The sequence below is a fragment of the Mchenga conophoros genome, linkage group LG18, assembly GCF_057382185.1.
Source record: "Mchenga conophoros isolate Kocher_MC1m ecotype Shallow Benthic linkage group LG18, M_conophoros_male_GT1.1, whole genome shotgun sequence".
In the NCBI taxonomy this organism is placed as follows: Eukaryota; Metazoa; Chordata; class Actinopteri; order Cichliformes; family Cichlidae; genus Mchenga; species Mchenga conophoros.
The window spans coordinates 20793896-20807535 of NC_140543.1; the positions used below are offsets into that span (position 1 = coordinate 20793896).

Genomic DNA, 13640 nt, shown 5'->3' on the forward strand with positions numbered 1-13640 from the left:
AAAAAAAAACCCATCAATGTATTTTCACTTAAACAAGCAGCTGTTTTTTTATGTGCATTAAAGTTATATAAAAATGTAACAGTGCGAATGCAAATTCCTTGCTGACAGTTTAATCAAAAGGCATTTCCAGTGGAAATTGGCCAACATATCCTCAGCATAACCATGTATAATATCCACAAAACTTAAAAAGACCTTATACACAAACAATACGGTAATATTATGTTGAAGCACCGTAGGTATTACGAGGCTCCTGTCTACGGTAGCTGCAATGCTCTGACAATCCATCAAGCGGTGCGGGTTCATAGCTTAGCAAAGTCGTACTAAAACAATTTTTGACAGATTTTTAAGCGCCGTGTGCGACATAAAATCGGTTCGGTAATAACGGTAATAACGGTAATAACGGTAATAACGACAGCCCACTTGCATGCTCTACCAAAAAATGTGCTTTGGTGTGTATCTGCCAAACCAGTTCCACACCACTGAAGTTGCAGCATTTTTACAAACTTGAACCAAAATTAGCATATGTCAGAGGTTCCCAAAGTGTGGGGCCTGCCCCCTGGGTGCGGCCATTGTGGTGGGGGGGGGGGGGGGGGGGGGGGTGAAAAGAAAAAACAAAGTGACACTTGGACACTGCTAACACAATGGACATGTTTTTAACACAACCTGACACAAACGCAAAGCAGGAGATGAGGCATGGCCAAATATGTTTCCAAACCAACTTTCTTCCAAGCCAAAGACTAGAAAATATGGTGAAGCATATCTTCCCTTTGGCTTCACCTGCACAAGTGCCAAGGTAGGTCTCCCCTGCAGAACTGGTTTTCCCTGTGTCAGGAGCACGCGCTGGGCTCTCCAAATCACAGACAAACAGTATCAAACATTCTTGATTTTTAGTTCACAAACACTTCTTGTAATGACTAACTACTCCTGACAGTTTGGAGATGTTAGCTCTTTATACAGTAAAGTTACTGTACTGTTTTTGAACCCATTTTGTACAGAGAGGCATTTTTTTGAAAAATGTATTGATAGCAATGTTGAATATTATTACACAGGAAAAAAACAACTACACATAAAATAATTACACCTTTCTAAATGGAGGGACAGTAACTGCGTGTGTATATGTAAGCGTGTAAAACCTGAAGATAGTCAGATTAACAGTAACAGTATTTTGTCTCTATCTGCCATTCTGTAATTCATCTCTTGTACCTTTGACGTTGCATGACAAACTCTGTATTCCTCGTCCACAAGTAAACGCAAAAAAAAAAAGATTTTTCTTGTAAAATAAGGGGGGGGGGGGGGGGCTAGCAAAAAAAGTTTGGGAACCACTGGCATACGCCATGGAATTTTGTTTGAGTCACCACTAAATACAAAGTGAAGACTTTGAAAAAGCACCGGAGGTTTGGCAAAAACTGCACATAGAGCAGGTTTTTGCTAGTGAACTACAATAAACAGAGAATTTTAATCTTTTAGAGTTAAAGGCAATAATTTGGTGGCATGAATCCTGGGAAAGAAAAATCAGTCTTTCTATTGAATATTTGCGTATATGACCATCCCTACACCTTCTGCACTCATGCAGCCCCCTATCAGCATCCCAACCACTGTGTTCCCTAGCCTTTTCATTTCCTTTCACATCTTTAGAAAGTTTCACAATCTGAAACTTTTGTATGAACTAATGTTCTTACTGCATGGAGCAATGCTACATTTTTCACAATCTAAGCCAGAGTTAGAAAAAGTATGTCACTCGCTGGTCCTTCTCTTTTCTTTCGTCATACAGTTACTCAGAATGGATGCTGTCTAATCACTTTTCCCATGGTGTTGACTGGGTAAAATATATTTTGTTGCTATGGTCACACTTCTAGTAACACTTGCTGCATTTAGATGCGCATACTTGTAATCTATATACCAATAAATTAAAGAGAAAATGGGACATGACTAAACTCCTATGGCCCTCTTAATGATAAGTACCAGAGGTTCTGTCCATCAATCTGTCAACAGTGTCTACCAGTGCTGACTGTCTACATTTCCCCTTTATGGTATTAGCCACTTTAGCAACCACCCCACCACTCTCCCCTCACCCCCTTCACCCACAGCTCCTGAGCTCTGTCTCCTCTGTCCCTGTCGTTCTCTCATCTGCTCATCTGCTCATTTCCCTGCAGTCGATCATGTTTCCCCTCTTTTGCCAAAGCAGAAAGCATTGCCCCCCCTCCGCCACCATTCAGTCTCCATGTTCAGTCTGCCTCCCTGCCACATTATAGGGCAGTGCACTGTGGACACTGCAGGATATGAATTTTTCATTTTTTAAATTTTTCTTTCCTTACCTATTGACACAGCAGGGTTGCCATTTAGATTCCCGGAATGCTTACAGTGAAATATAAAGCCCCCACACCCCTCCCTCATTATTCCAAACGTTCACCTCCTGATAGGACAAGACAGGCAAATTGGGACTTGGAGCCAAAGGTCAGCTACATTATGTGCACATACATTTTGATTGTATATGGGCTTTCAAAGAGGTTTTTCAACTCAAAGTGTTCTTGGCAAGGGGCAGTTTTCCGATTCTTTTAGGTCAAACTTATGTGAGCAGCATGTTTGCGCCTGGTGTCTGACAGATGAGTCATGCTACCACTTTAGATTTTAGATGTATGATTTCGCTGCACAAGTATGATGAATCAACAGATTAATTCAAAGACTTATTAATAGTTTATTACCATTAAACGGGGAGATTGTGTGACACTGCAGCTCTTCCATGTAACCTAAGATGACCAGCAGTGAGTGGGCGATGATGGACCTATATACAGTATTTCTGCTAATTAAAACAAGAATATGTAATCTACACATATGTCACTATGTCACATAACTGTGTGGTGACCTGTCTGAAACCCAAGCGTGTAGGATTAAAATGCTTTGCCTGAGAACATGGTTGGTCAGGTTCAGTCAGGACTGATTGCCAAGATAGGAATGACCCACAACTCCATGGTATGAGAACAGTGTCTCCGGTCTCATTATCACGGTATTACCACATCTCCAAGCACACGGAAGCACACACACATCTACAGGGTCACATATAGATGCTTGAAAATAGACATACATAGAAGCAAATATGTAGATTCTCTCTGCTTGTGCTCGCGCAAAAATTGAAATCAGTGTCATCTGTGATACCCTGTATCTCAGGTTTTCATAATGGGATTTGGATGTAAAGTCCAATAATGGTTGTAGGGTTACAAAGTTTTTTATGCACACACACACGCAAGAACTTGAGCCCTCAAGTGCATCATGCAACACTTGTTTTTATTACTGTTTATCCACCAGCTATCCCACAGTAATTAATTTTAATTGAATTATAATTATATAGCGCCACATCACAACAGCACTCACCTCAAGTCGCTTTATATAAGGTACAGACACTATAATAATACAAAGCAAACCCAACAATCAAAGCACTTGGTGACAATGGAAAAACTCCATTTTAGGAGGAAGAAACCTCTGGCAGAAACTCAATTTGCCAGGATAACAGAACAAAGTTAGATTGCAATGCAACACCTCTACAAGCATGCCACTTCCATTATTAGATATACCCTCAGGGGACAAAATACATTTTTTGGAGTATTTTTACCTAATGCAAACATATATAATTCCATCCATCCATTGTTTTGTCCACTTGCCCAATTTAGGCACACCCGGGGGCTGGAATCTATCCCAGCTTTTAGGTTGGGAGTTGGGTTAAACCTTGAACTTAATATGTTTCCTTTTATTCTGTTTCTCTCCTGTTTATAACTGAACTGGACGTAGTATTTGTGTAGCAGATTTGGTGGAATTTTGCCTGTTATTTTACGAATTCATAATTTTCAAGAGGATACTATCAGCGGTGCAGCAACCTGAGTTTCAGTGATGTGAAGTGAACAGGCAAAAGAACTGTTAGTGAAGTGAGCACTTATGAATTAAACTATTTCAAACAGAAGGCAAACATTTGAAATGCTACCTTAACGAGCAACAGATAGTTGCTCTAACAGTTATTTATTAGAGAGTCACCCAAGGTATTCAGATGTATCCTGGAATGTCCACCAGCAAACCATTGTCTATAATCTATAAACCAATGGATGAAAGAAAGTCTGGAATTTTCAAAGACTGCTCACAGAGTCTTTAAATAATTAACAATAGCCTCTATAATGCAACAGCAGTCAATCTACTGGTCAGACAGAATAATTAACCTTTAATAATTAACATATGCACATCTTGTGCATGCGTGCATTGTGATTTAGACTGAGGAATCCATCCATACAGTAACAACTGTGTAGCAAAAGCAAGAAACGCCAGTTGTGACAAAACCATAGTGCTGTGCTTATTTTTGACTTGGTGATTGTGGCAGTTTCATAGTGACACTTTAGCTTTAATTGAGACAGTTAAACAAAGGGTTGGCGTGCAGAATGTAAAGTGGAAATAACCTCCTATGACTTAAATCCAGTATTTTAGAGAATGACCTTGGCATAGCATTTGGATGTGGTGCAATACCTTATTATAGAGTCATAAATACATTCTCAGTTTAAGCCACTGTAGGGCAAAGGCGTCTTCCTCGTTGCCGCTGGCTGCTATTTTACACATTTAATACATTGTTTATTCCAAACGGAGAAGATGTCAGATTGCACCACACGGCCACAGACAAACAAGGTCTGTTCATTTGTTTCCATAGAGTTAGCGTGACAATTATGTGTTTTGAATTTCAGTGTTTTAGGACTTCCTAGCAAATTAAAGATAATTGCCTCGTAAAAAAATATCCTCCAAAATAATCCAGTAAGGCTTCATTTCCCAACAGGATCACAGATGGGAGGCTGTGACATAGTAATGATAGCCACCCACGAGTGTGTGTCTGAACTGAGTGTGGTCAAATCCAGAATTAGGTACAGTGGTTAGACAGAACAATCAAACCCCACTGAGTTCCACGCAATGCTAGTTGTGGCTTAAAAAGTGGCCTGTTTTTTGTTCTTAGTATATTTCCCAGAACTGGAAAATGCAGAGAAGCCCACAACAGTCATGCTTGACTTATCACAGAATGAGAATCTAGATCTGTCTAACCATAGGAGACAACTTTTTCGAAAATCACAGATGAATAAAAATTTAAAAATGAGTCATGAGATCCAGTTCACACTGTATATGAAAAATCAAATGCTTGTGGAGTATGGTATAAGGCAGCTTATGCCTAAACCAGACTGTGCCTGGTCATCACTGTACCTTTCTATGGAGGCAGGTTCCTTCATGGTTCTTGCTGTTAGTGCATTAGGTCTTTTGTGGCTTCTGTTATATAAACTTCCTTTATACAAGTCTGCAGCCCTTCTCTTATCTGGTATATGCTGAGTGACAAGATGGAAGATTTGCATCTTAGTAATGAGTAGGTGAACAGTAACGTTTGAAGGTTAAATTACAGCTTATACTGAAGTTGCATTCTAGGTATAACTTATAAATTGTACCTTCAATTATGTATTGTGAATCTACAATACTCCCTGGGAGCTTATGTTTATATGACTCGCCTCCAGATTTTTGTGGCTGCATGAATATATGTGTGGGTTGTTCTACCAAGTTAATCGAGCAAAAGGCAATGATAGGTTATAACTATAACCTCTGCCCCCAGAAGGATAAGAATGAGGTAAAACACTGTGTTCCCTGCCTCGTAGCTTTGCTTAAAATCTGAACTGCTGGAATGTTTGAATAATTTAAACCGCACCTCACTGCAAGCTGTCACCCAGAGAGGTTTGAGTAGAATCATAACATAACATAGCAGTCATAACTTATCACTTATTGTTTGTCACGGGGAGTGTGGAAAGGAAGAAAGGTGGGTTTTTGTTCCAATTCTATATATTCGGACATGGACACGTTTGAAGTAAGAGCCGCAGAGAGACAGGGAAGTCCAATGAGCCCAGGGGCCAAATGAATCCAGATGTCAGAGCATGTTCGTAAGGTGGAGTCGGGTTGTACGGTAGTTGTTTTTCCTTGTTTAAAAGTTCAGTCGTTTCTTTATTCCATTTTTCCTGGCAGTTTCCCACTCTCTTCCCTTTTTCTTCTTTCGTGTTCTTTCTCCGTGTCACTCTCTTGGCAAATATGAAAAGCTCTTTTAACAAGTATGGAATGTCTTAAGGATTCAGTGATCCTGTCATAAACCCACTGAATGATTTGCATCCACTTATGGGGCTGCTGAGAGCTAGAAGACATTTTTTGTTCACCTCTTGTCTTGAGAAAACTTCTGTTTTCTTATGTAGAAAAGACGCTCTGTCTCGCAGAGAGAAAGATTAAACCACGGTATTTCGGAGCATGATAATGTTATAATAACACTATGTAATGCCGTGTAATCTAAACCCGTGGTTGCATCTTGTGGTATAAATGTCCTGCGGCCATTAAGCATTGCGGCCTTGACTGGCAGGCAAGCAGGCAGACCTCACATTGATAACAACTTTGTAGACCAGGACCGGAGGCTTAGAAGACAGTGAAATGGCACTAAAATGCTGTCTTTACAACTTCTTTGGCAGTCTTGCGATTTTTTTCTTTGCCCACTCCCTCTCTTGGCTTCCTATTTTTCTTCTCTTCTACATCTCTTTTTAGCAGGACCTCTTTGAAGGCTTTTCTGACAGCTTTCAGCAAGCAATCCGGCTATAACTTGTCACCCTTTAGCTTTCCAGTCATATTACCTAACAGAGGATTTTTTCCCCATGTCTCTCGCCCTTAGTTCAATCACACATTCTTTTGTTTTCTAGGCCAATTTTATAGGCAGCAACGTTAAATGTTAGCGGGAGCAGCCCCGATCACAGTGATGTTGTTATCGGGTGTGTTACAAATGAGTTGTGCTTTTTACTGGCTTGTGGGGAGTCCCAGTGTGTCACAGACGGCGGTCATATTAGTGCAGCTGTTGAGGAGGACATGGCTGTTGTTATCCTTCTGTCTGTGAGATGGGAGGGGCTGGACACACACCCACGCATACACACACGCATACACACACACACACACACACACACACACACACACACACACACACACACACACACACACACACATAGATTTGCTTTGGTGAATGAAGTCTGATGAATCAACATCCTTGTTAAGTTAACATAATTCCGGATGTTTATCAATAAATAAATAAATAAAATTAAAAGTCCAAAATGCCTCATTAATTCTTCATCTGTTATTCGTCTGTTTTCGGTCCCACATACAGTACTGAACAGGTACTGGAGACTAATGTTCTTTTCAGTGACTACTGTACATGTATATGTGTTTGTACCTACATACACGTGTGTGCATGGTTGTTGGAGTGAGAATATGTGCGTCGGCCCCCTCTTTCTCTTTTCTCAGTGTCTGTACAGTTGCTACTGTGCCTTTATGTTTGGTCATGCTTTCAAGGTGACATCACACACCAAGAGAGGAGGGTTGAGTCCGCGACATGCAGACAGAAACCCACAGGAACCCACACACTTACATGGAAAAAAAATATATGGAAAGATGGTGGAAGTAAGATCATGGGCGCAGTGTAGAGTTTTGAGTCATGTAGGTGAAATAGGTTGAATAACCTTCAGATTTCAGATTGCAATATGAAATAATTGATGTTAACATTTTTTAAAGTTGCATTCAATGGGAAATCATATCAATTAGCAGAGAAAAAGTTCAACATTTTAGTAAAATGAAAAGAAAGAAAATTAATTTGGTTGCAGCTCAGCCGTAGACCTGCTAATTTGTATTAAGTATGTACTTAATAACGTAGCAGATTACAATGGTCAGCATATTATTAAATCTTTATTTCTCTCTCTGTAGAAAAGCAGAGGCATCTTTTCTAAGACATGCATACTTTGCGAATATTTTCCATAACTTTATCCAACTGCAATTCTCACCTCAACTTGATAAACATAAACCAAGCCTAACTGTTTAGCTTCCAGGGTTTTGATATGTGTTTGCAGTTGAAATGCCTTATGCAATTCCTGGTGAGCTTGTAGATCATGTAATTTAAGATTTATTGATGATAGTAATGAAATGTTATTTACTTTCCCTCTGTCTTATTTCTGTGTCTCTCTCCTTTCAGACATGTTCCAGTCCCTATTATCCTTCTCTCAAGGCCACCTGAGTTCGCTGTTGGAGGGAAGCTTCCCATCTCTGTCCCAGCAAGCACTACCCCATGTAAATCAGCTTTTTTCCTCCCTCTCCCTCTACCTCCGTGGAGGTAATGTCTCTGTGGAGGGAGAAGTCCACCATTTTTTTAACAACCTCTTCCCACTTGCATACACGCGCCTTATAAATCCAGGCGTTGAAGGCAGCATAATGGTGGGCAGTAAAATGGGTGACTGTCTCCGTATGATCCGGCCAGATATCAACCCGTTTGGTAATCACTCTGTCGTCATGGCCCAGAAGCTGGCTGGGGCTTTGGGGGTTGGGCGGCAACTCGGTCTGGCCCTGGAAGAAGGTCTGGAGGTCATGAACGCAACCGAATATGCCAGACTGAGCAAGGAGTGCGTAAAGTCCCTGGTGAAGATGATGTACTGCTCCCACTGCAGAGGTCTGACGTTGATCAAGCCCTGTGGGGGCTACTGTCTGAATGTAATGCGAGGCTGCTTGGCTTGCGTGTCAGAATTGGATCAGCCTTGGAGGAGATACACTAGGTTGGTGGAGAAACTTACCCATGCCATGGCCGAGCAGCACAGTTTGGAACTGGCCATGCTGGGCGTCAGAGGGCACGTTAATGACGCCTTGCTTTATACAGAGCTTCATGGTCCACTCATTACTGCCACGGTGAGTACACACTGGTGAAACATCGATCATAGGTTTTAATGCACAAGAAAAGGCCTCCAAAACTTTTCTTTTTTTTGTTTGTTTGTTTAATATCTTTGTTTTAAACATGTACCTTGGCAAAGTTTAATATATTGATTGGAAAGCTTTTGCAGCTTGCTTGTCAGTTATGACTTATTTTTTTCCAGCAGTGCAACAAAGAACCCTACACACTACATTAATGTTTCTGCTACGTTGAAACTTTTCAGAGAAAAATAATGTTTATACTGAAAAGAACTTTAGCCCCCACCAAGTTAACTGAGGCTAGAGGAATAATTTTTCAAAATGGTAAGGCAGCTAAAAATCTCCATTGTTTACATTCTGACTGTGGAAATATTGCTCATTGACTATGGTGAACCTGAGACAAAAAGTGGATAAAGCGTATGCAAGTGAGTGCACTTGCATGCTATAAATGCTACCATATGGTTTAAGCAATATGTGTGCACAAGTTAATATTGTCAACAGCATATAGAGAGTTTTATAAACTGCTGCCAGAGAAACCTGAAGCTAAACCTGTTCTTTTATGACAGCAACCATTACAGTTAAGCTGTACCTAGTTAGGCAACTTAGCAAGTAGTACAGAGGTTATAATACATATTGAGTAGTCTTCTTTGATTATTGGTTTCAGACAAAATAGCTTTTGAATCAGGCCATTATTATCACAAGTTCAAAGCACCAGATTGTAATTGCCTAGCAACATCTGTGTAAATAATTTTTCTTTGCCTAAACTTCAAATAATATTTATCTAGAAGGTAAGAAAAACATATTTCATACTTGTAGCAATTCTGGTGACAAATGGCCAGCAGCATATTAAGTAAGTAACTTATGTGCTTCAACATGTGAAACCAGCAGTGTGGCTCTTTAGTTGTGGAGGAATACTACAAAACATAAATGGATCCATATTAATGCATAGACAGTTATAACCTGCACAGATGCTTATAACTTTCTCTGTTTGTGTGTAACAGAGGAGAGTTAGGTGCCAGGCTTAAAGACTGACCTAATAAAAATATGCGGGGAGAGAGACCAAGCTTGTATTTCATGTGTGCGTACGTGTGCCTGCTTGGTATTCATAGGGTGGCAGGCAAGCCCAGAGCAGGGGACTCAGCAGCATGAGGACAAGTGGTACAGAATTGAAAGAGTTCCAGCTAGGCCATACAATCTACACCTAGTAAGCTGACAAAAAAAGGATCTGGATACTAGTGGCTTTCATATGTTTGAGTAAACACTCACCAAGGTTGGAGCATAAACATGAGCACCCATGTGTAAAAAATTATCACACACGCACCCGCACACTAAAAGGCCTACGAGTTCTACGAAATACCCATCAAACCCACTAAAAAATGTTAAACTGTGGTACAAGTGCAAAAATGTGCTTAACTAAAGTCGAGTTGAAAAAAACGAACTCTGCTTCTTTTTTGCCCAGTCAGAGTATTATATGGAGTTGTTATTAAAGGAATTATTCTGACTGTGCGGTTTAATTCTGGGATGCTGTCCCAAGCCATTTGTGGTTGCGCTTTCATTTACTCTGTTAGCTGCAGACTACATGGTCTCCAATATACGTTGCCATACAACACATTGTACATACAAACTCACACAAACGCATACACAGAGGATTGCCCAAGGATGACATTTTTAGCCCAACCTAGCAACCTAGGTCTAACACATTCCTGCTTTTATTGATATAGAGCCTAACTGTGGGTGGGTTGAAGGGAAGTGATTATAGATTTTGGTAGATCCTAGAGTTGGATTATGAGAAGTAGACACCATTAGGGAAAATATGAACAAATATGCAGTAAAACAGTTACTCTTATTGATGCAAAGAGCAGCACCAATGTTCAGTGAGGCTTTCTCAGAATACAGCTGTGTTTAATTCATCTTAAAGTTTCTCCAGATTCAGCTGTGCTTCTGAGGCCATTTGTTGAGATCATTACAAAAATGATATGGCTCATTTGACCTACAGGGAAACCTTATATCTTCATGTGTGGTTATGATGGCCAGACTAGGATAACTCTTAACACATAAAAGCATGTTTTTTTTCTCACACATTCATTCAGTGACTCAGTTGCTTACTAAGCTCTTTATGGTATGTATATGAGAAAATAGCAACAGTGGTCCATATTAGAACAGTTTATATGCAGGTCTACCTTATCCGCTTGTTGGTTTTACCACACCTTCTCATTACGGTCTTACGGAGGAATGATAATAGCAGACTGGGCCTTTAGATAATGGAAACAAGGGCTCGTGGGTTGATTGGAAGCTTTCCATTTACCATCGCGGCACCTCAGTAGACTGCAGAAGTTTACATAGCAAGCACTTTTTCTTTTACACTTGGCAACAATAAAATTAAGGATTATCATTGGTTTGAAAATACAACCTCACTTTCAAAAGTTGGGATAGTAGGCAGAATATAAATAAAACTGAATTTATCGAGTTGCAAATGATTTGAAGCCTATATTTCATTGTAAATAGAACAAAGACTAAGAACTGAATGCTGCGACTGAGAAATTGGACTGTTTTTTAAATTAAAAAGTATGCTAATTACAAATTTGATTGCAACTAAAACACACATGGATCCATCCTACAACTACTTAGGTTAATTGTCAACAAGTAGTAACACAAATGATCAAACCAAAGAGGCTGAGTGTTTTAGAAGTAAAGATGAAGAGGGATTCACCCAGCTGTAAAAGGTTGTCTCATCAAATAGTTAAGCTATTTAAAAATAATCTTTATGTCTTTTTAGTTAGCTTTAAAAATGTTTTATATGATAGTTTTATTATAGTATTGTTAAAATAGAGAATCGAGATAAATCTTCAGGCAGTGCTGCATTAAAAATAGACACAGTTCTGGGGTGGATGTGGCTTCACTGGTTTAGGAATACATGTGAAAAAGGTCAGTAAATTTATTGTGTTGCTGCATCCACAAATGCAATTTAAAACTATTATGCAAAGATAAAGTCAGATATAAAGAAGATCCACAAAATCCACCATCTTATCTGGGTTTGTGCTCATTTAATTTGGAGTTAGGCAAAGTGGAGAACTGTTGTTCTTAAAAGTTAAATGGAATATCTGGTCTAAAGACATTGTTCTGTATCAGTGTGTGGTTCAAAAGACAGCGTCTTAGGTACTTTATAGTGCACGTGGCATGGGTAACCCACACATCTGTGAAAGTTCCACTTGCTGAAAAAATGTAAACCGGTTTAGGAGCACCATGTGCTGTCGTTCAGATGTCTTACTTATTTTAGCAGGACAGTAGCAAACTACATTCTGCACATGTTGCAACAGCACATGGTTCTGTGACCAAGAGAGTACAAAGATCAAACCCTTTTTAATAGTAATACACGAAGGAACTGAAATCTTTAGTTCCCAAACAATTAGAAAGGTGATTAAAAAGGAGGTGATGCCAAAAAATATGTTTACTTTATATGTAAAATATGTACTTTCAGACCATTTTCATCATTTGTTTCAGATATGCTGATGAAAACAGTTCAGAAGGTCTTTTTTTTAATCATCTTATATGACACACATGCTCAGGCTTTTATATATACTTTCTGTATCTGATATTTCAGACTGTTAGCTTAATGTTTGCTGCCAAATAATGCAGATGGCAAATCTATATGCTTAAACCATCTTTCTAAATTGCGTGTGCCTTTGGCACGCCTCTAAACATCAGGCGGAGTGACTGACTTAGTCAGCAGTCCATTAGCTAATGATGGTTGATGCAGCCCATCTTATCCTCAGTCGCCCTCACACATTTCTGCCACTCTCAACTTCTCTCACTGTAATACTGTATGCTGATCATGTGCAGCCACACCACAACAAATATACAAACAAACAAGAAATATAAAAACAAACAAATGAATAAATAAATGTTGTTATAACAGCCATAAATGTGATTGAGAGTGGAATGCCTTTGCCTCTGAACACAAAGCAGTTGCACTCAGTTTAATATCTTTCTCTAGTAATCTTTACTTTGGAGTGATGGATTGACAGAATCATATTGTTTCAGAAGGCACACCATCTTGGATCAATCTAGTGGAATCTAGTGTGTGGTTTTTCTTCAGAGCTCGTGGTCGGCTACTGGATGGATTGTTTGTACAGACAGAAAACAGGCAACAAAAAGAAACTTTATCAGTATAATAAATGAAAGAATGTTTCCAACACTTTGGTATATTGATCATAGTCTGTAAGCTTCTCCAATCAAAGTCCAGATTTGTGTAATAAACTTCAATAGTGCCATCCAATGTAATAAAATCATGTTTGTTTATTTATTTATTTTTTTTGTCTATTACATAGTAAATCAGAATACCTCATCAAGTCATATTACCTCTCATATTGATCCAAAAAAAGTCGGATTCCTGATGAGACTTTTTGTTCTTTACAACACACAAATTCCTGATACCTTCTCGTGGCTTAAGCCAAAAGTTAGACGTCTCTCCTAATTAAATAAACATAAACACATTTTCTGACGCTGAATGCACAAAAATCACACTTCAGTGATTCTTATTTATAGTGCTTCCTGAATCCTGTATTTTGAACTAGCTACCATAATAATATCAGGCAGCAGCTGCTGCAATGTTAACACAAGTGCCTGCTGCATCTGTGTTATGATTTTCATGGTAAACGCTGGCCCATTAGAAGCCTTCATGAACACATGGGCTCCCAGTTTCTCTTTAGATGCTTATTTTCTCTCCCTGTGGCCGTATGTTCCACAATATATTGTAGAGACAGACAAGATGAACTCACTTGACTTTCCCAGTCTCTTTCTCTTGCTTTCTTTTCTTTTTCTCTATATATAACACTACTTGAATCCACTGAGACGTCTTGGCACATTCAGTATCTGTAATTCTCAGAAAT

At 39.3% G+C, this 13640-nt stretch overlaps 1 protein-coding gene across 2 annotated transcripts in view; it reads left to right on the forward strand.

Annotated features, from left to right (window-relative positions):
- Positions 1-13640, forward strand: part of gpc5c (glypican 5c) — a 104598-nt gene that overhangs the window by 17442 nt on the left and 73516 nt on the right. For both annotated transcript variants that reach the window (XM_085253984.1, XM_085253983.1), the window contains exon 3: positions 8048-8751. In XM_085253984.1, the coding sequence (XP_085110110.1) occupies positions 8048-8751 (704 nt within the window). The remainder of the gene's footprint in view (positions 1-8047; positions 8752-13640) is intronic.